The 22,578-nt window shown below is 39.0% G+C and overlaps 2 protein-coding genes across 2 annotated transcripts in view; one reads left to right on the forward strand and one right to left on the reverse strand.

Moving 5' to 3' along the window:
- LOC144210171 (ATP-dependent RNA helicase DHX29-like) lies at positions 1-15,347 on the reverse strand. The gene is given in 29 exon segments (XM_077736658.1): positions 1-109; positions 175-271; positions 1,034-1,044; positions 1,047-1,158; positions 1,897-2,163; positions 2,706-2,796; positions 2,869-3,005; positions 3,073-3,297; positions 3,856-3,931; positions 4,006-4,134; positions 4,592-4,680; positions 4,754-4,838; positions 4,910-5,030; positions 5,308-5,452; positions 5,540-5,680; positions 7,369-7,545; positions 7,607-7,750; positions 8,296-8,562; positions 9,148-9,549; positions 10,143-10,263; positions 10,337-10,514; positions 10,791-10,949; positions 11,054-11,180; positions 12,018-12,158; positions 12,223-12,359; positions 12,900-13,029; positions 13,917-14,030; positions 14,111-14,184; positions 15,037-15,347. Coding segments are annotated over 29 exon segments (4,137 nt in total). The 5' UTR covers positions 15,200-15,347; the 3' UTR covers positions 1-32.
- The window catches only part of mtrex (Mtr4 exosome RNA helicase), a 17,776-nt gene continuing 10,347 nt past the window's right edge, over positions 15,150-22,578 (forward strand). Inside the window, exons 1-13 of the mRNA XM_077736652.1 lie at positions 15,150-15,474; positions 16,540-16,674; positions 17,610-17,676; positions 17,759-17,821; positions 18,389-18,501; positions 18,583-18,757; positions 19,834-19,924; positions 20,007-20,131; positions 20,211-20,309; positions 20,917-21,037; positions 21,101-21,232; positions 22,288-22,367; positions 22,433-22,543. Coding sequence (XP_077592778.1) covers positions 15,377-15,474; positions 16,540-16,674; positions 17,610-17,676; positions 17,759-17,821; positions 18,389-18,501; positions 18,583-18,757; positions 19,834-19,924; positions 20,007-20,131; positions 20,211-20,309; positions 20,917-21,037; positions 21,101-21,232; positions 22,288-22,367; positions 22,433-22,543 — 1,410 coding nt within the window. The 5' untranslated portion in view covers positions 15,150-15,376. The remainder of the gene's footprint in view (positions 15,475-16,539; positions 16,675-17,609; positions 17,677-17,758; positions 17,822-18,388; positions 18,502-18,582; positions 18,758-19,833; positions 19,925-20,006; positions 20,132-20,210; positions 20,310-20,916; positions 21,038-21,100; positions 21,233-22,287; positions 22,368-22,432; positions 22,544-22,578) is intronic.

Raw genomic sequence — 22,578 nt, forward strand, 5'->3', positions numbered from 1 at the left:
AAAAAAAGAGTGAGTTCTCCAATGTCGTCTCATTATTTTGTCATTTGGACACATGATGCAGAGTTCTCCGATTTGATCAGCTCCAAGATGAGATGAATAGCCTTTACACCTTGAAAAAGGGAAAATAAACAAGATTTTAATATCAGCCTAGGGATACCGAGCGTTTTGTTTTACCTTCTAAATTCATACGCGGGTTCTCTAGCTTTTTCTTTAGCAACGAATCCAGCAGCTTCCTCAAGTGTTTGAAAATCACCCCTATACGCACGGGAGCCTGCAAAGCAATTGGAAATTGTGACAAAACAAAAACCTTACTTCCAGAAAAATATACTCAGTCACACGAGGACAGTGTTTTGCAATATAAAAAAACACCGGTATTAACACAACAAGCATAATATACCTATTAAAATGTTTAAAAAAAATCGAAGTAATATTGGAAACCTCTATTAGTACAGTATCAAACTAATTGAAGATAACAACTACGTTTTGGGCACATGCAAATAAGTGGCAAAGGTAGTACAAATGATTCTAAAAATGCAAAACCATAACTAGCCATCTTCTTTTGCTTCCCTAAACAGAGTTTACATATTTCATGATTGTTGTTAAAAAAAAAAAAAAACACCGCCATTGCAATTCAAGCAATGCTGCTATACAATCCGAATTAAAAGTTTACTTCAAAAGGGTTCAAACAGATCAATTTTGCAAGTTAATGGAGCATTTTGGTGCGGTACTTCGGGGTTTTAAAACACCTGGAGATTTCCCCTTGGTTAAAATTTAATTTGGAATAGCAAACAGACCCCTAAAAATGTTTTTTTATTTATTTTTTTGATGGATTTTCTCTCCCTCTCTCCCATTAAAACTCCTAAACCTCTGTAACTTTTTACCAAATAATTAAAACATAATCCACACCCACAATGGAAGTACATCTAACTCCCAAGTGGCACATTAAAACTGTTTAGTCTAAATGGGCAAGCAGATTTGTTTTCTCCATTTTTAAGTATCTAAAAAGGAGAAGGTGAAGAAGAAATATTGTTACCTGGAAGTGCAATCTAGCGTGATTAGGCGTTCTCTATGCTGAATGTCGATGTCCCCTCCGAAGAGCAGCAATGGGAACGGAGATATGAGAGTGGTGTCTCGCAGGTAAATCTTTGTGTATTTCACCTGATTAAAAAAAAATCCATATTTGAACTGGATTGGTCTTCCATTAAAGTCAAACAAAAGCAATTTAAAGGAGTTCCAACGGTAGAAACTTTGTTGATTTGTTTCCTTAGTTTCAGTGTTGGTAGTAGTAAAATGCCAAAGCTACGGTATAATCCAGGGGTGTCAAACTCATATTTGGCGGGGGCAATTGTTGTAAGTTACAATTGCATTCGGTGGTCTGTGTGTATATGAGTATGTGTGTATATGTATATACGTGTATATGCATGTATATGCATGTATATGCATTTATGCGTATATGCGTGTATATGTGTATGTGTGTAAATGTGTGTATATGGATGTATGTGTGTATATGCGTGTATGTGTGTGTATGTGTGTATATGTGTGTATATGTGTGTATATGTGTGTATATATGTGTATGTGTGTATGTGAATACAGGTGTGTATAAGTGTGTATGTGTGTATGTGTGTAAATAAGTGTATATATGTGTATATATGTGTATATATGTGTATATATGTGTATATATGTGTTTATATGTGTATATATGTGTATATATGTGTATATGTGTATATGTGTATATATGTGTATATATGTGTATATGTGTATATGTGTATATGTGTATACATATGTAAAAAAAAAATGTATAATTAATGTAAAATGTGTTTATTATGCAACCAGTTCTGTTTCATCTATCCCCATTGATGGCAGTCATAGACTTCATATGAAGATGAAAGATCAAACCTTCTCCTGGTACAACAGCCAGCCGTGCGTCTGCAGGTGGCGGTTGACAGACGATGGGTGCACCTGCGCGCGGCCCTGCGGCGTCTCCGCCAAGCACGCCGCTCGCTCAGACGCATCCGCGGGAGGGGCATACAGCATACGCGCCACGCTGTCGTACAGGCCCGCCGTTAACGCAGCCCCCACAAGCAAGACGTGAGGCTCGGGTGGGGCGCGTGACAAGCAGAAGCCTGCTTGTTCCATCATCTTCATCAGATCCCGCTTTACATCCTGCATTGCAAAGACTTATTAGCCCGAACAAATTTGCTTGATTTAAAAAAATAAAAATAAAAAAAAATAAATATATATATATATATATATATATATATATATATATATATATATATATATATATATATATATATATATATATATATATATATATATATATATATATATATATATATATATATATATATATATATATATATATATATATATATATATATATATATATATATATATATATATATATATATATATATATATATATATATATATATATATATATTTATATATTATATATATATATATATTTATATATGTGTTTTTAGTAAATGTGCAACAATGGATCGCAGATCAGGGCCAATTTCATACATTTTGGGTCACAGGTCAAACACTAAAAATAGAACGGATCTTTTCTTTTTGCCAATGGCGTCTAGTTAACCACATTAGTCCGTTGACATTTTGTTGCGGTCCTTCATAAAAGGAATGAGTGTACTTGTTCATAAAATGTATACTTTTGCGACGCCAGTAAATTAATTTCATCTTACCTCTATGGTGGCGAGCGCGGCTCGGTTGAGGAAGTGTTTCCGGCAAAAAGTCATTTCTGCTTTCGGTCCATCCTTTTGGGAATTCTTCCAGCTAAAACACAGAATAATGTCAGCGTTCATTATTCGCGTCATCCTATGATTGTCAAAAAGAGAACACCCATACCCAAGGTACGCGTTGTATATGGTCATGTGGTCCGAGTTGGCCAATGACAGCGCCACTTTGGCCACATTGGCTTCTTCCTTCTTGCTGAAGGGCACGGAGAACGGAGACTTCTCCGTGATGGCGGCAGCAACGGTCGCCTTGGAAATACAACAGACGGATTGCAAACGGCGATTACGGCAAAAAGGTGCTAATTTACGGACGTACAATGGGTTCAAGGCAACCCAGGATGGCGCCGTAGATGAGCATTTTGCCGATCTTGACGTTGACGGGCAAGTTGGCCAAGTGTTGACCTAGTGGGGTGAGGCGGTGACAAGCGGACTGACAGGCGCCAATCTTCCTCAGCAGGTTGACAGCGTTCATCACAGACTGAGCCTGTGGGGCGTCCAGGGCGCCGCTTAGGAATTCCTCCGGGGAGCCGTACTCGCATTTCTTATTACAAAAGAAAAAGATATACATGCAGGGTGATTGGAGAGTAACTCCCTATTTAAAAGCACTGAATATTTTATTCATGCTTTTATTTGGGATAAACTGCTGGGATATATAGGAGATGGACCACCATACACACTCACAACCATACCTATGTGCAATATTTGATTTTCGAAGTTTATTTCACTGTTTTACTCGTGTAAATATGTAGTATAGTACTGTATTTGATTTTTTTCAAAATGTACTTTAGGATTATGTTATTTTTAGCCTTTGAATATTTTACTGCTATTGACAGTTAGAATTTAAATTCATTTCAATTAAAAACGCTATTCACTGCCATTAACTGCGATAGACGTCCAATCCATTTTGACTGAGGAGTTGACAGCGATCGAATTTCTACCATCTCCCCCCGGTTAAAATGGAAACAAATAGTATGTGGGAGGAAATTAGTCAATACTTAAAAATGTAAAAGAAAAAAAAACTAAAAACCAACCCCCCACCCCATCTAATATCTTCCTCTCTTTCTGTTTAACAGCAAACAACTAGTCTATTTTTTTTTACCATAATATGTAAGCACAGCTCCTCCAGGGGCACGCGAAGAATCTCTGGAATTGAGTATTCCATAAATGCATCGAATCTGCGAAGGAAAAAAAAAAATCCATGATCAGATATCGTTTTGTTTTTTGTGCATCGCCGCCCATGCCTGCTTACCTGTACTTTGGATAAAGCCTAAAGCAGAAACCATTTCTGACACGGCCGGCTCTGCCTTGTCTTTGGAGAGCACTGGCTTTGGACACAAATGTCTCCACCAATGAGCTCATCTGGCTGCTTTCGTGGTACCTAAAAGACCCCATTACGCAAATTAAGCTCCCACACCAATAAAACCATCTGAATCCCAACACATTTCCCAAAGAAAACGAACACAAGCACGGGATGAAATACAAGATACGAGACAAATTCTGATGAATTTTCGAATCCGTCTAATTTTAGTAATATTAAACACATTTTAGCAATATTAAACCACTAGTTATGTGTTACTTTGTTAATAGATGGCAAATTAGAACAAATAAAAATGTTTTTCCAACCCAATATCTTGATTTGGGTATTTTTTCAGAGCGTTGGAAAGAAACTATTTGTTTTTAGTTCATTTCTATGGGAAACATTCATTTGAGTTACGAGTAAATCAACATACGAGCTCAGTCCTGGAACGTATTAAGCTCGTATCTCGAGGTTTTTACTGTACTTGATAACAGCATTATACGCATCATGGCCAATTTTCACCCCTATTAAGTCTTACTTGTTCTCCTTGGTTTTTCCTGTGTCGATAACAAACACCACATCAGGAATGGTGACGCCCGTCTCAGCAATGTTGGTCGACAACACAATCTAATGGAGAAGCGAAAAAGGATTACTTCAATTACTACTACTTTTTTAAAATGTTGATGGGAAAATACGGGACCTTTCTGACGCCAGTTGGGGGTATCGTGAAGGCCATGGCCTGATCCTTTGAGGAGAGTGTAGAGTGCAGGGCCACGATTTGGTACCTGAAGCATTCCATTTCCAAAAGTTTGGAATTTTATGACATTGTATTTGTGTGCTGACACAATGATTTCACCTGTTTTTATCCTTAAATCGCTTATCCGAGGACAACAGGTCGAACAGGTGCTGGATGTGAGCCAGACCGGGTAGAAATACCAGAACGGCGCCATTCAAGGCTGTGAATTGCGGAGCATTGTCTGCAAAAACAAAAACAAAAAAACAAACATAAAAAAAAACAACAATAATAAGCGTGTATTTATCGGGCCTAAAAAACCAAGAAAGAATAATATTGCACTAGGATCAGGATTGTAATAAAAAATAAGATTATGAAAAAATGGAGGTAAGACAAACTATTTTTTTAAAAACATATTTGTATTGTTAATTCTTTTAAAGCTCAAAGTTCAAAGTTTTTACCAAAATTTGAGTGTTGTTTTTCCAAAAGCAATTTTTAGCAACTAAATAGCAGTGCAATACCAAGGTAGCAGATGAGCTCCACCAATAGGTCCATGTTGATCTTGTTGGGGTTCATATATTGCAGCACTTGTCGAGTTCTACTGCTGAAGTGATCCAAGTCGGGCCCTAAATCCCAGCCAGGGGATGAAGTTCTCACAATCACCTCCTGAAAATCAACACAAAACAGAATAGACACATTTTAGCAGCCAACCCGAGATGGAGTCGCGGCTAAAGACAGCGGGCGTATGTTCACCTGATGCTGTAATGTCTTTCCACCTTTTTGAGTGACGGAAACAGTCACTTCCTCTTCATCTTCAAGGGACCTCAGGTAGTATTCTGAGTCCCTCTCCAGGACGTAGCCAGTCTCCTCTACAATGTCCTCTAAATGGAATACCTGAAAATAAAGGTCCACTAATTGATCAGGCTTATATACTATAAGACAGTCCTGGCATACAGTAATTTAATAGTTCAATATCCTTAAACACTGTGAATGTTCTTTTTCCAGTCACAACATTTAAGTTTATTAGGGATAATCATTTATTCATTTATTTTCTTAACTGCTTATCCTGTGAAGTTGCTTAAAACAGGAGTCTTAATATAATGTGCATTTCTAAAGAACATCCTGTCTATAATCTCAGTCTTAATATTATGCTCTTCCATGATGTCTATATTATCTTTTCAACTCGCCTTAGTGTTCAACTGTTGTATTTTTCCATGATGCCTATAATCTCAACTTCTGTACTTTTCCATGACATCATGCTGAATTTCAATAAAGGCATCCTTCACCTTGAAAAGATAAGAGAGAACCACCGAGCCGAGCGCGAGCCACCACCTCGCGCCTCGACCTCTCTTCCGCCAGCTGGTGCCTTTAAAAAAATAACACAGTCTCTGCCTCCTTTTTCCTTGGTGCACGGTTGGTAATTACGTTGATCTGTTACTTCAGACCCAACATTTAACTGGTGCCGAAACCCGGGATCTGTATCTGGACGAACGACCGCCGCCGAACCGAGGACACCGAAAATCTGTCGACAGCGTCTCCCATTGCGAGGCGGGTCTCCCCCTCCGGCCCCGGCCGCTCGCCCGGACATCGGGTCCCACGAACCAGACCGGCATCGAGGTAGACATCATGGAAGAGCATAATATTAAGACTGAGATTATAGACAGGATGTTCTTTAGAAATGCACATTATATTAAGACTCCTGTTTTAAGCAACTTCACATATCCTCACAAGGCTCGCAAGTGGTGCTGGAGCCTCTCAGCGAAGTATGAGCACCAGGCAGTGGACACCTTGAATCGGTGGCCAGGCAATTGCAGAGCACAAGGAGACGAACAAGCAATTATGTTCACAATCATACTTAGGCCAATTTAGAGTGTTCAACCAATACGGGATGAATAAAGTTATCCATCCATAAATTACCTTGCATGTAGTTATCCATCCATAAATTACCTTGCATGTTTTTGGGATGTGGGAGGAAACCGGAGTACCCGGAGAAAACCCACACAAACTTGAAAACTCTAGAGTGAGGATCCACCTTGGATTGAACCCTCGACCCCAGAACTGTGAGGCGACCTTTATTGATAATCAAGTGAACCCTATTAAATTAGACTATACTCTATGATTTGCAATTGATTAAATGCTTAAACAGCATTAAGCTTCAGTAGTATTTTGAATTTAGCAAGATAATGTTATTTTAGTAACTAGGTTGAAGTGAATTTTCCAGAATATTAGAATTTTCAGTGTTTAATATTACTTGTACTTTGTGATTAGATTTGTTTTTTTTATTGATTTATTAATTTATTTATCTAAAATGTCTAAAATGTATTTTTCTGTGTCTGTATTCTCATCCTCATGCAACTGTGACAATGGAATTTTCTGAATACGGCATGAATAAAGTTATCTAATCTAATCTAATCTAAGTGGTTACCTAAAAATATGTGACGCCACAGAAGAAAATGAATTCAGCTTTTAAATCAGTGTCTCCAAATGAGCCAAAAATTGATATCTTGTTAGTTGGAGAACATATTTTGTTGTTGTTGTTGTTATTTAGGGTAGAATGATTATATTTCATGTGATTTGCTCACCTCTACCGGGAAGGTTCTTCCCGGTATGCTGAGCACAGGGCAGCGGTTGAAGTATTTGGAGAATTTGTGGCAGTCGGCTGTGGCGCTCATTAGAATTAGCTGCAGATCTGTTCGCCTGCAGACGATTTCTTTCAGGATGGTTAGCAGGAAGTCTGACTGCACACTGCGTTCATGCACCTGTGGATGTTTGACGTTATCGTAAGCGCGCAGAGATTTTGGCAGAGTGCGTTTCCAGTACCTCGTCTACGATGATGTGCGTCAAGGCGCTGAGGTGGCGGTCGCATTGGAGCTTCCGGAGCAGAACTCCGGTGGTGCAGTACAGCAAGCGAGTCCACTCGCCTGATTGGTTCTCCATTCTGATTTGGTAGCCACACAGCGACGACTGAAGGCATGAAAAAAATCAAAGTTATAATATAAGGAAGGACGCTCGGGAAACTTAAAAGATGCTATGGAATGGTGAGGATGTCAAAAAAATGAAAAGGACATGTAGAAAATGAATTCGGTCCTTAAAACTGGCTGTTTTCACAATTTCTTAGTTATTGTACCCAAAACAAAACATAGGGGAACCCCCACTTTTTATAGGCAATTTTGGCTGTGACATCGCAGACAGAATTAATTCATTCATTTTTCATACCGCTTATCCCCACAAGGGTCTTGGGGGATTCTAGGGCCTACCACAGCCGACTACGTGTAGCAGGCGGTGGACACCCTGAATTGGTGGGGGTACTCAAACGTTTGGTCGCCGGACGTTTGGTCGCCGGACGTTTGGTCGCCGGACGTTTGGTCGTCGGACGTTTGGTCGTCGGACGTTTGGTCGTCGGACGTTTGGCCAAGATATTGCATATTTTATTGCAACATCCTGAAGTTATTGCACAGAAGCAATGTATTCCTAACTGCGAGTGAGAAAGAAGTCAACCAAGCGTTCACCTTTGACCCCGGCCCATCCTGGCAGCCTAACTCTTGAGTGACTCTGCAGGCCAGACTCATAGCGGAGATCCGGCGTGGCTGCGTCACCACGATGTTGCAGGCCTGGGGAGCCTGGCCATCAAGCAGGAGTTCCTCCAGAAGGAACTGAGGGATCTGTGTGCTCTTGCCACTTCCCGTCTCGCCAGCTACCACCACCACACGGTGACGACGCAGGGTCTCCAGCACACGCTGCCGGTGCTGAAAGACGGGGAGCTGCTCTCGTTCTGCCTGGTTTGAAAAACAAAACGAAAATACGCCATAAATGAGAGAGCACTATACTTCATTTCATTTAAGATGACAAGAAAAAAAAGTATGATTCAAAACATTTATCATCAACTTCTAAAAGTTAATTATATTGTCGGATGTTACGAATTTATATTGTTCGGTTTATTTTCTTGTTTCTTTCTTTTCTCTGATTTGTTTGAAAATGAGGAAGTTATTAGTAATTAGTTATTTTAGGATATATACATATATATATAGTAGTGGTAGGATATGATTGTTTCATTAAAATGTAATATCAAAATTGCATGATATCCTTTGAATTTAATCATGATTTTATTGTTGGATCTTTAAACAGTTTTATGCGTTAACAGGCATGTGTGAAAGAAAGCATAAATTAGAAAACTTTCTCATTATGTATTATTTTTCATTATTTTGTTGTTTGCTTATTCTTATTTTAATCATTTGTAAGAGTTTTTTTTCCACTAATTATATCTATAGAGCATTTTTTCAACATTCTTCTCCTCACAATTACATTTATTCAGCTATATAAGTTGGTGTATACATCATTTTGAAAAAAAAAAAATGTCTCACCAGGAGTTTCTGAGCCAGAGGCGACATCCTCTGCTTCATGAGAAGTTCTCTGGAAGTCCGCAGCACTTTTTCCTCCTCTATCTCGCCTCTTCTTCCCTCGCTTTTCCCTTTCACGCAACCCCTAGCTGATTCCGCCATGTCAAGTGCGACCAGGTTCTCCCAGGAGTCCTCTGCTTCCTCCTCCTCCTCTGTTGCGTCTCGCCTGGTAATGTCATTGGATTGGGACTCTGAGCCCTGTTGACACTGATGCTGCTGCTGCTTGAGACGGGTCAAGAGTCTTGTAATGAACTGGTCTCTGGGTTTGTTGACGGCGCTGCGCGTCTCTTCTCGCTGCTGCTGCTCACTGTCACGCCACTCTAGCCACACGTCTCGATAGGTTGGTGGGAGAAGCTGGTGCACCGACTAAGGAAGCAAAACACAAAGGAAATGTTATGGTCTAGTTGTATTGAGCATGCAGTCTCTTTACCAAGTGGCAAATAAGTTTAATTCCTACTATTATCACCTGTAAATCGTATTTGCTTCATTTATGGCAGTGGGTGTCCAAACATTTTTCATCAAGGGCCAATTTCCATAAGGGCCAAGTTAAAATACTTTCAATTTTACTTTTACAGTCATACCTCTACTTATGAATGCCCCTAGGTACAACATTTTCAAGTTACAACATTTTCATTTTTTTTAAATTTCATTTAAACATATTTGATTTAAAATAAATGTAATTATATTTTAATTGATCATTTTATCAGTTCAATTTCTAAAAGATCTAGGCCAGGGGTCCCGAACTCCAGTCCTCGGGGGCCCCAATTCAGTCAATTCTGCAAGCTATACAGAAGCTAGCTTGATAATGATCCTGATTATTTGATTTCGGGGTATTGGTGGAGGGAAACATGGAAACCAGGATAGGGGACCATGAGGATCGGAGTCCGGCACCCCTGATCTAGGACACTTGTGAAAAAATTTGAATTGACCGCCACCCGCTGCAAAACGTCACATATTACCTGTCCTTTCACGAGGGTGTAGAGAGCCAGAGTGGCACCCAAATGCTGAGCCTGCATGCCGTCCTCAGTCAGAATTGTTGGACAGACTTCTAAGACGTCTTCCGTCCTCTGAACACGCACCCTAGGTTTAATTTTTTTTTTTAATTTAAAAAAAGAGCAACTCCAACCATGTGACTAACAAATGTATCACTTACTTGCAGCGCCAGTATTTGCCCGCAGCCACCTTGTGGAAGGCTGGTGGTGGACTCTTAGGGAGGTTTTTGCGCACCCAGTCGATGAGGAATTGCTTGGGAGACTTGCCGGTCCAGCTGCGTGCCGTGTAGTCAAAGTTTCGGATGTCTTTTGGTTCATTCTTCTTCTTCTGTTGCACGACTGAGAGGGGCAGATGGAAGTCAAATGTGCTGTACAAGCTAATTTTCTTTCATTTGAATAATATTCAGAATTGTCACCCAATTTTTAACTTGGTGTCCCAATATGAATTTAATCAAGATACGGATTAGTTTGTAGATTTCGGTCATCGAATTTGTTGTGTTCGTTAACGTTTTTTCCCCCCAAAATGTTAGAAAATTATTCCAACTATGGCATTAGGCTTGAAAACACCACCACACACCACAAACAAATACGTATACAATTGTTTGGGAGCAGTACCTTTTTCTGAAGAGGCTTCTTTTTCCGCTTTCTCAAACAATTTCAAGCCTATTTCTTCTTTGTCCTCATTCCCAGACGGCATCATCTTTTGCTTTTGGGGTGCCTCCGTCACTTTAATTGCCGGGTTGAACACGGGATGTGACTCCAACGGCTTCATTTCTGATGTTACAAATTCAATACAAGGTTTTTTACACTGTAAAACATGCATACTTTCACAACTATAATTCAAAAGCACAATTAATTGATAAGAACAACAGAAGGACCTTGCTGTATGATGCGTATTCTATCTTGCGCCATCCTCTGAGCCGTCTTGTCTCCTTTGGTCTTAGCTGCCATTGCCATTTCTTTAGCATCATAGAGTTGGGCTGTCAGGACCAAATACCTGTCGTTCTGCAATCCAAAAATTTATTATTGTAGTTCAAATATGTTTAAATTAGGGACATCCTAATGACATATTTTTGAATACGAGTCCAAGGCACTTGATTCTGAGGAAATATAATCAGGAGGAAAGAAAAAGTACATCCAAAGTTGTTTTCCCCCAAATTTAAACAGAGCTATAGCACCATTATAATCACGTGAAAAGGGTGATATCAATAAAGCAACAAAAAAAAACAATCAGAAGAACCCTTTTTACAAATTAAAAGTTGTGCAGCACTAATATAAGGTTTCAAACATGTAGTTTAAACAAACTAAATAAAGTAAAGTAAGCGATGATTGAAGTTAGTCACCCAATGTGATGAATCATTTTATATTTTAGTTGTGATTTCTTAGGCATTTTGTCTTTTTTTCCCCCTGCAAGTTTGTTTTTCCAAGAGTCTGAATGTAAATATTATAAAACATGCTGTGTATGAATAAAAAGAGGGATGGATTATTTTGTAACTTGCATACAAACTCAGTGACTGCCATAAAAAGTGAGCCTGTTTTACTGCCATTGAAGGAGAAAGACGTCCATTTTGACTCCCAGTTTAAATAAATTGAGTTTCTTGCGGTTAATGACAACAAATGAATTAATACTTAAAAAGGGAAATATTCATTTTTAAAACCTGATCCTTTTTACCCTATTCCGAGCATCCGAAAATTATGTGATGGACCCGATTTCCGATCACGTCATTGGATACGGGATGTCCATACTTTAAATGTGAAGACATCGAAAAGAAAATCAAACTTATAGTTCATTTTCTTTTACTATAAACGAAAGCTGTAACGTTTGTGTTTTGTTTTACGTACAGGATCAAATTTCTCCTCCAATTCGGGATTGCGTTGCGATGACTTCTCTTCTTCTTGTTCATTATCCTCATCCTCGCTTGACTGTTCTGCGTACCTCAAGATCCAGTCTTTCATTCGTGCGTCATCATCCTTTACAGACACCTGGAAAATAAATAAGTGTTAGATGCCGGGCAGGACGTGACTTCTTGCCTTTATAACTCACCACCTTGTGAGTGTCTTTGGATGGGGGCACTTTGGCTACTTCGGGACTCAAAGTTCGATGCAGGACGGGAGGCTGGAACCTGGGCCTGCTCCTCTGGTTTTCCTCCTGCATCTGCTGGCTGAAACCTTCAGGCAACTCCTCTGAAAATAAATTGCGATACTAGGACCATGTCGACCTAAGTATAGCTAGTCCAGTCTAATTGTGTACAATAGGCAGAGGAGATGATCTACAGTCTACACCTTAATATGACATTGAAATAAGGGATACAGTTGTACCTCGAGATATGAGCTTAATGCGCTGCGGGACTGAGCACGTATGTCAATTTTCTCCTAACTTAAATGAAGGTTTCCCATAGAAATGAACTAAAAAAAAATAATTTGTGCCAACCCTCTGAAAAAAACATCCAAAACAGGATATTGGACTGGAAAAACATTTTTATTTGTTCTAATTTGCCATATATTAACAAAGTAACAAATAACTATCGGTTTAATACTACTCATGTGTTTAATATATCGAGGTACCACTGTAAAAGTAAATATAACTGGTAACATGATCAAATACAAAAAATTGGGGGAGGACTCTCATGCACGCCCACATAGATTGCACCATGGGCACTCGCCCACATTACCCATAGCAAAAACTGGCCCTGGACCGAAGAATATATATAAGTGCAAGGTTACCGTCTCGAAGGTTCAAGCAGAGCCAGTCGAGGGCAGAGTGCAAATCGCCACCATACAGGACGCTGCTTTTCATGGCTTCCTCGATGTGCTCTCGCTTAAAGTTGAACTTTTGCAGGGCAGTATACAGATCCTGCATTAACACAAAGCACAAGATTATGGTCTCAATTTATTTGAATTTTTACTCAATTTAAAATATGGAATAGCTATCATGGCCTTCTGTTACACAGTGACACCTTCTGTGCTCTTTTACAGTCGTCTCAATACAGTGACATGTGATATATTTTATTTGTACAGTTTTTGCGATTCATGTATACAGTAATCCCTCAAATATCGCAGTTAATGTAGACCAGACATGGCCGTGATAATTGAAGAATTGTGAAGTTGGGTCACCCCGATTATAACTACATTTTTTTCCCTAGTAGCAAGAGTGGGTTCCGCTTAAAAGTTTCAGCGTGGATTTTCACATTTTTATGAACTTTAAAAATATATTGATATATTTTAAATAATGAATAGTAGAACAAAAATCGCAAACAATTGAATTCACGGTAAGTGAAGTCGCGATAATCAAGGGAAGACTAGTTTCTATTTTTAATTTTGCAATAGCTCCTTGTATAGATCAAAAGCTGCAATGAAATTTCCTTGTACACTGCATGATGATAATAAAGATCCTTACTTTATGTTTAAATATAGTATTTTTTAAATAAATAAAAGTATGGGTTAATAAAACGTACTAAAAGGAATATTTAAAAAGTGAAAACAAATAAAAACAGAAACCTCAATCATGCAATAACAGTGTAACATTGTTGTTGTTCTTAAATACATTTGTTTATATTTAATAATTGCCCTTGACATCTTTTTAAACTAGGATGGCAGGCATTGAATGACCATCTTTCAATGCCATTGGTACACTAGATGTCCTTTCTATTTTGACTGGGAGAGGTGGCAGCCAATAAGTTAAAAGAGATTTGTTAAAATGTTGCTTTTCTGAGAGAAATGTGTGATTGTGTGCAACCTCACCAAAAGTTTCTTATTGGTGAGTCTTCCCGAAACTGGTCCGTTGTCGCCATTCTCCAGTCGGAAGTCATTTATCAGCTTGATGATCTTTTTCTCCAAGTCAGCTTGGATGGTAACCTGTGATAGATTCATCCCCACACAAATGCCTTTTAGCAAAAAGGTATATTTAAGTGAGTATAGCAAATGCATCAATTTACTTTCAGGATGGATTTGTCCACGACACCGCCTGTGTCCACCTGGGCAACATTGGCAAGGCTGTAGGTTCTTGGTGCTGCAAATGACACATTTTAAGAACAGTAATTTACATAATAGCACTTGTGAGGGACACGAGTCATATGAAATCATCAATATTAGGAGATGGGGCTTGCTTGGCTGAAAGACTTGACTGATGTGCATACCTGTTAACCTCGACAAATTACTCCTCTTATGAATTATTGCAATTGCCCTTGTTAAGCGATTAAAAAAAACGTACAATGCAATTTGGCACATATTAGCAGTCGGCGGTGACGATATCGTCTGCTACCAGTGACCGAGATGATCCGGATTAGATCCGAAATGAGTAAAGAGAGATCAGTTTTTACAACAACAAAAAAGGTAGTTTAAAAAAATCTGATACAAAAGTTGTTACTACGTACCCTAAACAATTTGAAATGATCAAAAAACTTATAAATTGACAGGTTTGGATGTGGCAAAAAATTATATTTGACTAAATTTACATTGAAACATAGATCTTCAAAAGAAGAGGGACAAAAAGAAATAACATTGTTGGAGCACCACGCATAATCATTTTGAGAAACCCACTCGTGCCCCCTTTACACCAAAAACTGGATCCCGGGCCCGCCACCCCGCCCCCTAAATTCCGCCCCTGTCCGTCCTGCATTAATATAATAAAAACATTTAATTTAAAAAAATCGTGCATGAATGTTTTAAATTCGTTAGAACAGTAGAAATGCTTAGGTGTTTCTTTAGTTTGAGTGGAAAATGCCAATGTAACTATGAAGGTAATATAAAACCATTATTAGAGCAACTCCAGATCGTCTGTCACAGTCAATGAATTTAAAGGTACCACAAGATTTGGTAATGAATTAGATCAAGAATTAGACGTGACCATTGCAAATATTACCTTTGCTGTCTTTAGCTCCTTTGCTCAGTTGCTTCTTTGGCTCGTCCGCCACACCATTCGTGGTTGTGGTACCACCGCCCCGGCCTGATGCCACCGTCGCACTCGGCGAACCGACAGCAACCGCGACAATCGGCGGTGTTGATTTCTTCTTTTTACCACCCATTCACGCACTGCCCCAAAGCACAACAACGTAGTTTGGATATCCACTTGATAAATAAGCCACACGCAATGTGCACATCTAGATGGTGTGCGAATTGGGACAATTTTAGTGCCTTTCCGGCCACCGTAGGAGAGGTATCACGCCCGCGTTGCATTGTAGGTAGAACGCTTTACAACAACCATGGCGGATCTGTGTGATGATCTATTCAGCGTGTTTGACGACGAACAGAAGCCTACTACGAGCAAGCAAGTGCCAGAGTCTGTGGCTATAGAGACGGGGTAAAATATGCACTTTAATCTGTTGATGATCATTCATTTGGAAAGAAAAGGAGCTGTGAGTCGTGACGAAGGGCTCACGTGCGGCGTGAAGTCTACGCTACGCCAATATGCATTGAAACTATGTTTTTTTGAACGCGAAAATGAGCGAAAATACTCAAATACTGATGAGATTTTTAGGGACGGGGCAACAGAAAATGATTTTGAGATAAATAATGGGTGAAATTATAACGACAGGGGGCGGTAATGCACCAGGATTTGGGCTGGCCACCCTTGTCAAACATGAAAGAAGAAACCAAGATGCATATAAGATGCATATAAGCATGTACCTTTTCAAGGAAGTGTCATCATTTGATCATTTATTCTTAAATACTTTAAATATGTTAGAAGTGATGGAAAAGGTACACAGACTGAGAAAAAATGAGTGCTGAATCGATGAGGAAGTACTTTGAATATATATATTTATGACAGAAACTACAGTAATTCCTCGATTATCACGTCCCCACTTATCGCGAATTCACTGTGATTTTTTTCTGCCATTAATTACAATTTTTTTTCTAAAGTTAATAGAAATATGAAACTCGTAAGTGAAAGCCACTCTTGCTACCAGGAATAAGCACTGAATGAAAGAAAATTATGATAAGGGTGATCTTTGCATTTTTTTTGATTGTCTGGTCTACATTCACCACATTAAGCTTTTTTTGTTTTCCTAATAACTTATAATTCTAGAAGAGTTTTAAAGTGAGCATTCAATGTAACAAAGAGTGCTACAAATATCCATCATGATCCTTATTTTGAAGTCACAAAAGTCAGAGAATACCCAACCAGACCACTCATATTAAGGACCATAAATATCGCCGACCAAATTATAAATTGCTAAAATGTGGCTAACTGACTCCCAAGATCATATGGCTAATCGACCAATCATCTTAAATGTATGAAGACAGCCCTAAATGTAAACAGCCAACCTGATCGATCAGTGGAACTTGAATTTAATCATCAAAGGTACACATTTTCACAAGTCCTCCCAAAGCTGGTTTGTAAATCTTGGCCTTTTTCCGAACTCAGGAAAGAGACCTTTCCAGATGATGTCAACGATGGCCGCCCTGCCATCAAAAGGGAGCTGCCGGACAGTGACGGGGAAGAAGAGCTGACCTTGGGGAAGAAGGCTCGCCTTGGCCCCGTGTCCAACTATGACCTCAAGTAAGTATATTGTGTTTGATGCTGCAGTTTTGTCTTTAAAATGTGGTACATTTGGCATGCATGACCTTCAATGAATTGACAACTCCCCTCAAACATTTGTAATTCTTTACATTGACAGGTTTAACGCTGCGTGCACCTCAACAAGGTTCACAGACAGATACTGTCCCATAATCTTTTATACAGGGCTAAGAGGCTTAAGATTTGTTAATAATAATGAAGTGTTTAAAAAGATCCATTCTGCAATATAGCGTAATATTAGTCAATTTATCACAGGGGTGACCCTACTTTGCAATTTTTCAATTATCACATGTGTGGTCTCTCTCATTTCATTTCTTGAACCGCTTTACCCTCGCTAGGGTCGCAGGGGGTGCTGGATCCTATCCCAGCAGAGCACAAGGGGACAAACAGCCATTCACGCTCACACACATACTTCGATGCAATTTAGAGAGTCCAATCAGCCTACTGTGCATGTCTTTGGAATGTGGGGGGAAACCGGAGTACCCAGAGAAAACCCACACAAGCCCGGGGAGAACATGCAAACTCCACATAGGTGGTCCAACCTGGATTTGAACTCTCAGGCCGACATGCTAACCCTCTGGTTTACATTAACCGTGATATTTGAGGGATTACTGTATAACCGCCTTAAAGTGTAGTATCGGGATTAATAAAGATCAAATAGTGAGCTGTGAATCACGATACAATATGAATTGTATCGGCTCAAGGGGCAATACATACCCCTAAAAATAATCACAAGTTGGAATACACGCCCCTAAAAATAATCACAACTTGGAAATACTTAAAAATTCACTTTTTTTGGAGACCTGAAGAATACAGACATTTCCGCACGTGATTTTTTTTGTAATCTATAAAAAATACTTGCAAATGAAATAAAATGCAAATTAGCCTATGTTAACTATTGCAATTGCTTAATTCAGTATTGCAGAATTTATGCCTCAAGTTAAAGTGGAGCAGGTGGAGTCGGGGGAAGGCTGTTCACACGAGGTGAGTAAAGCCCTCTTATTGGATTTATTTCCTTGAATGAGCAATTTAATGTTGTGAACAATGGTTTTGTTCCCTGTTGCAGGTCGCTCTGCCTGCCAATGATGAATACAAACCTCTCAAGCCTCGAGTTGGAAATCCTGCCAAGGTATATTGTTATAAACTCATGTTCCCTTAAATAATAAGCTATGTAAAAGAGTAACGTTGAAACAAAAACAGCTAAGTCAGTTGGCGAGGCTAAATTCCAATACACTCGAGCAATAACATTAGAATGGTTAAAATGAATAAAGTAATCAACAATAAATCATTCTGATAAGCACTGAATCGTAAAGGGCCATTGTTCAACTTTGATTTAATCGGATCATTTTATTTAAAGCTTCTCAACAGTTAACATTTTTCTGATTGTGATAATCTTCTATGAAAGTAGAGCCTAGCCCATAATCCATGTTTGGCTCAAATACGGGTTGGTCTGACAAACTGCTAACACACAAAAGAAAAATGGCATTCATTGTGAACTTCTAACGGAAACCCACTTAGTGTTATTAGTCATCTCTTCAGGCGTAAACTGGCAATTTTCTCATTATGATTTGGTCATTCAAGACATGTTTAGCTTGTTATAATCATAATAGACTGTTCTCAATGAAATATGTTAATTATCATCGTTAATTACAAGGCAAACACTAAATGCGTGTTATTTTTTTTCTTGTCTTAACAGGAATACCCTTTCGTTTTGGACCCCTTCCAACAGGAGGCCATTTTGTGCCTCGACAACAATCAGTCCGTGCTGGTCTCTGCACATACTTCAGCCGGCAAGACTGTCTGTGCTGAGTAAGACCCGTTATTAGTTTCAATTTGTTAGAATGTGCGTTCGCTCTTGTGCTACTTGTTCACCTATCCCCTTCATCTTAGGTATGCCATCGCGTTGGCCTTGCGTGAAAAGCAACGAGTCATCTTCACCAGCCCCATCAAGGCGCTTTCCAACCAGAAGTATCGGGAGATGTACGAGGAGTTCCAAGACGTGGGGCTGATGACAGGCGACGTCACAATCAACCCCACGGCCTCTTGCCTCGTCATGACAACAGAGGTGCGTCAGTCAATGAACTCTTCCTCCTACTTAATGTCTCCCGAAGTAAATAGGAGTTAAAATGACTATAAGATTTGGCATTTTTATTAGTAATATAATCGGACATAGGCTTTGCCGTCATTATCAACAACAAAAGACTAACTGTCATCAAACCCAGAACTGCGTATGACGAAATTGGTAGTGCTTCTCCATAAGGTGCGTTTTCTCGGCAAAAGACCCAAATGAGTGAGGATTTTGGACTCGTAATTTGGCATTTTGCCGTTATGGATACATCGTATCACCCTCCGAGTGGATCACTTACCTCTCACTGTCTTTCACTTAACTTCAGTCAGCCAGTAGGAGGCAGATCACTGCTCAACATCTTTTCATATTACCTCACCCCTAAGTTATTACACAGAAGGGATTGTGTGTCGTGCTACCGCAAGTTTAGAGTCCTGATGGATGTAGGGGGAAAAACTGTCCTTAAGCCTATTTGTCCGTACTTTGTGGGACCTATGGCGTCTACCAGAGGACAGCAGCTGGAACAGATTGTGACCAGGGTGGTGTATCCTGCAAGATTGAAGGTTAAAAATTGTTTTCATGCCCAACAATAATGTAATAATGGCACGGTCACAAGGACAGTTTCCACCTGATTAAACCGGACTCAAGCCTAAAAAAATCTATTAGATCTGGATTTCATGCGCCACGTGAACGTGGCAAAAATTTGGAAATGATTAGAGTTGCGTTGTTTTCATATTTCTTTTTTTCTTGTTTACATAAAGAAAGCTAACAGAGGAAATGGGCTCTCCTACTTCATGAACAGCTTGTTCTATCCAAATCAGTTCAAGATAAGATAAGGGAAAGTTTGAAAACCCACTTTTGTGTATCCCAATGTCCCTCCACAGATGGGTTAAATCTGTTACTTTGTATCTATGTTTTTGAATGTTATGAATATAGTGTTTTTGTTATAATACCATGTTTAGTAAATCTGTTAGTTTGTTTCAACCGGTTTTAGTGTTACGAATATTTGTTTGAGTGCTTTTGTTATTATACTATCTTTAGTAGGATTTAATTTGGTGTTCCATTTGCCATGGCAGATCTTAAGAAGCATGCTGTACCGGGGCTCAGAGATCATGAGAGAAGTTGCCTGGGTCGTCTTTGACGAGATTCACTACATGAGAGATGCTGGTGTGTAGAGGGGGTTTGCGGATATTTTAATTTGGTAAAATTTGTAAGCTTTGCTCTTATTCCTGTCCTTTTTCTATTCAAGAACGTGGTGTCGTTTGGGAGGAGACTATAATTTTGCTTCCGGACAATGTGCATTATGTCTTTCTGTCGGCCACCATCCCCAATGCCAGGCAGTTTGCAGAGTGGATATGTCACCTTCATAAGCAGGTATTGCTTTTTTCATTTTTTATTTTTGGAAAGAATATGAAAACTTCCTCCAATTTATGTGTCTGAACCTTTCATGCAGCCGTGCCACGTGGTATACACTGAATACCGACCTACGCCACTGCAGCACTACATTTTCCCAGCTGGGGGCGATGGACTCCACTTGGTTGTGGATGAGAATGTGAGACATTTGCTTGCTTGTCACATTTTCTATTTCCACTCTACAATTTCAATTCAATATTGCAATGATATGTAACCTTATCTAATTAAATTAGAATTTTAGTTTTTAACCTTTTTGATCGAAGTAAAATGGTTGTTTAACAGTTAATCAAATTGTCAAGGTAGTAAGTAATGTTAGTTTTTACATTTTTACACTTTTTTTAAACATCTTCTCGCACCTTTTTACACTTTTTCATCTATATTTTTCAATTCAACTTTTACTGTACATTACAGTTTACCTTGTTTTTGCAATCAAGATTCCTAATTTATTTGATTGCAAAATATGTTAGTGCGGTACATCTATTAACAAAATTAATTGGTTCCAAAACTTGTTTCATAACTTACATTTTTCATAAATAGAGCAGTATTTCAAATCAGGAAAAATCAGGAAATGTAATATACATCTATACTCTTCATTTGAAATTGAACCCTAAAACAGAAAGTCGGCACTCATGATTTACTTTCCCGGGCCACACAAAATGATGCGGCGGGCCTGATTTGGCCCACGGGTTGCCACATTGACACCAGTGGTCTATAATATTCATCTTTTAACATTTGTTTCACATCAGGGAGACTTCAGGGAGGACAACTTCAACACAGCCATGCAGGTTCTGAGGGATAGTGGGGATTCTGGAAATAGTAACACAGGCTCCAAATGGGACCCAAAAGGACGCAAAGGAGGGACAAGAGGTGAGGAGAGGGTCAGAAAATTGTGAACCCAAACAGACATTTAAAGAAATTCTTCCTCCACAGGGCCATCCAGTGTGTTCAAAATTGTTAAGATGATTATGGAGAGGAACTTCCAGCCTGTCATCATCTTTAGCTTCAGCAAGAAGGAATGTGAAGCATACGCTCTGCAGGTGGCCAAGCTGGATTTTAACAAGGGTACGTTCCTCTGGGTTTGACTAAAATAACAACACATCGTCCAATCTGATGTAATGACTGTATTTTAACATTCAACGGGAACAAGAAACAAGCCCTCGTAAAAGTCCTCGCATGGAAAACAATTCTCGGCAGTTTCCCTGGACCCTCGTTGACCACTCTGCCAAAGATGAATACAATACAATAGACTCAGATTCTTTTTTTAGGATGAAGGTTTTTTCTTTAATGAAAACAAAAATGTATTGCCAGGACATCACATAGAGCGGGTTGTTGTTTATTTCTTTTTTGTAAATCGAATGCTTTTAATGCAAGGGTGTCAGACTCGGGTTGGTTCGCAGGCCGCGTTAACGTCAACTCGATATCATGTGGGCCGGACTATTTTAGTTATAATATTTAGAATTTTTTTTATAATTATTATTTTTAATGAATGGATTATAAGAACTGGATCAAAAGACCTGAATATTCCGTATTTTTATAAATCTAAAACAATGTTTAATTGAGCTTTTTCTATATATTTATAGATTTTACAAAATGATTTTTGAACTAGACTTAAAAAAAATTTGATTATTGATTTAAAAGGAGGAAAATCAGGAAATTTGATATACATCTATACTCTTCATTATAGTTTGATCCTGAAACAGAAAGCCGGGACTCATGATTTACTTTGCCGGGCCAGACAAAATGATGTGGCGGGCCACATTTGGCCCCCGGGCTGCCACTTTGACATGTGTTTTAATAGGTATCAATGGGAAAATGCAATGTGAAAACAAACACTTGCACCATTTAGGCTACTTACAGACAAGTTCTGGTTCACCGTAATGCAACTTGGGTTTGACTACTAAATTTTTCGTAGTGAAAGAATGTTGTTCTCTATCCGGCTGTGAATGAATTTGATTGTGGCGTGTTGTTTTCATACTTTTGGAGTGGATTTTTTTGTGTTGAATGATTTATATTTCTCTGGCACACTGCAAATTTCAACTTTTTTTTTTTTTTTTTAGATTAACTTGTCGGTCGAAGGTTGTTTTTCTTAATGAGATGACACTTTTTTTGTTTTGCAGATGAGGAGAAGCGTCTAGTGGAGGAAGTGTTTACCAATGCGGTGGATTGCCTGTCAGATGAAGACAAAAAACTTCCTCAGGTAAAAAGCACTTTAAAATGCCAGCCTCATTTTAGAATTGCTAAACAAAATGTTGCTTTGGTTAGGTAGAGCATGTGCTCCCACTATTGAAGCGAGGGATCGGCATCCATCATGGCGGTCTTTTGCCTATCCTGAAAGAAACCATTGAAATCCTCTTCTCAGAAGGGCTGATCAAGGTAATGACATAATTGCACTCGTGGATGAGGTGATT

This window comes from Stigmatopora nigra, chromosome 17, assembly GCF_051989575.1.
Source record: "Stigmatopora nigra isolate UIUO_SnigA chromosome 17, RoL_Snig_1.1, whole genome shotgun sequence".
In the NCBI taxonomy this organism is placed as follows: Eukaryota; Metazoa; Chordata; class Actinopteri; order Syngnathiformes; family Syngnathidae; genus Stigmatopora; species Stigmatopora nigra.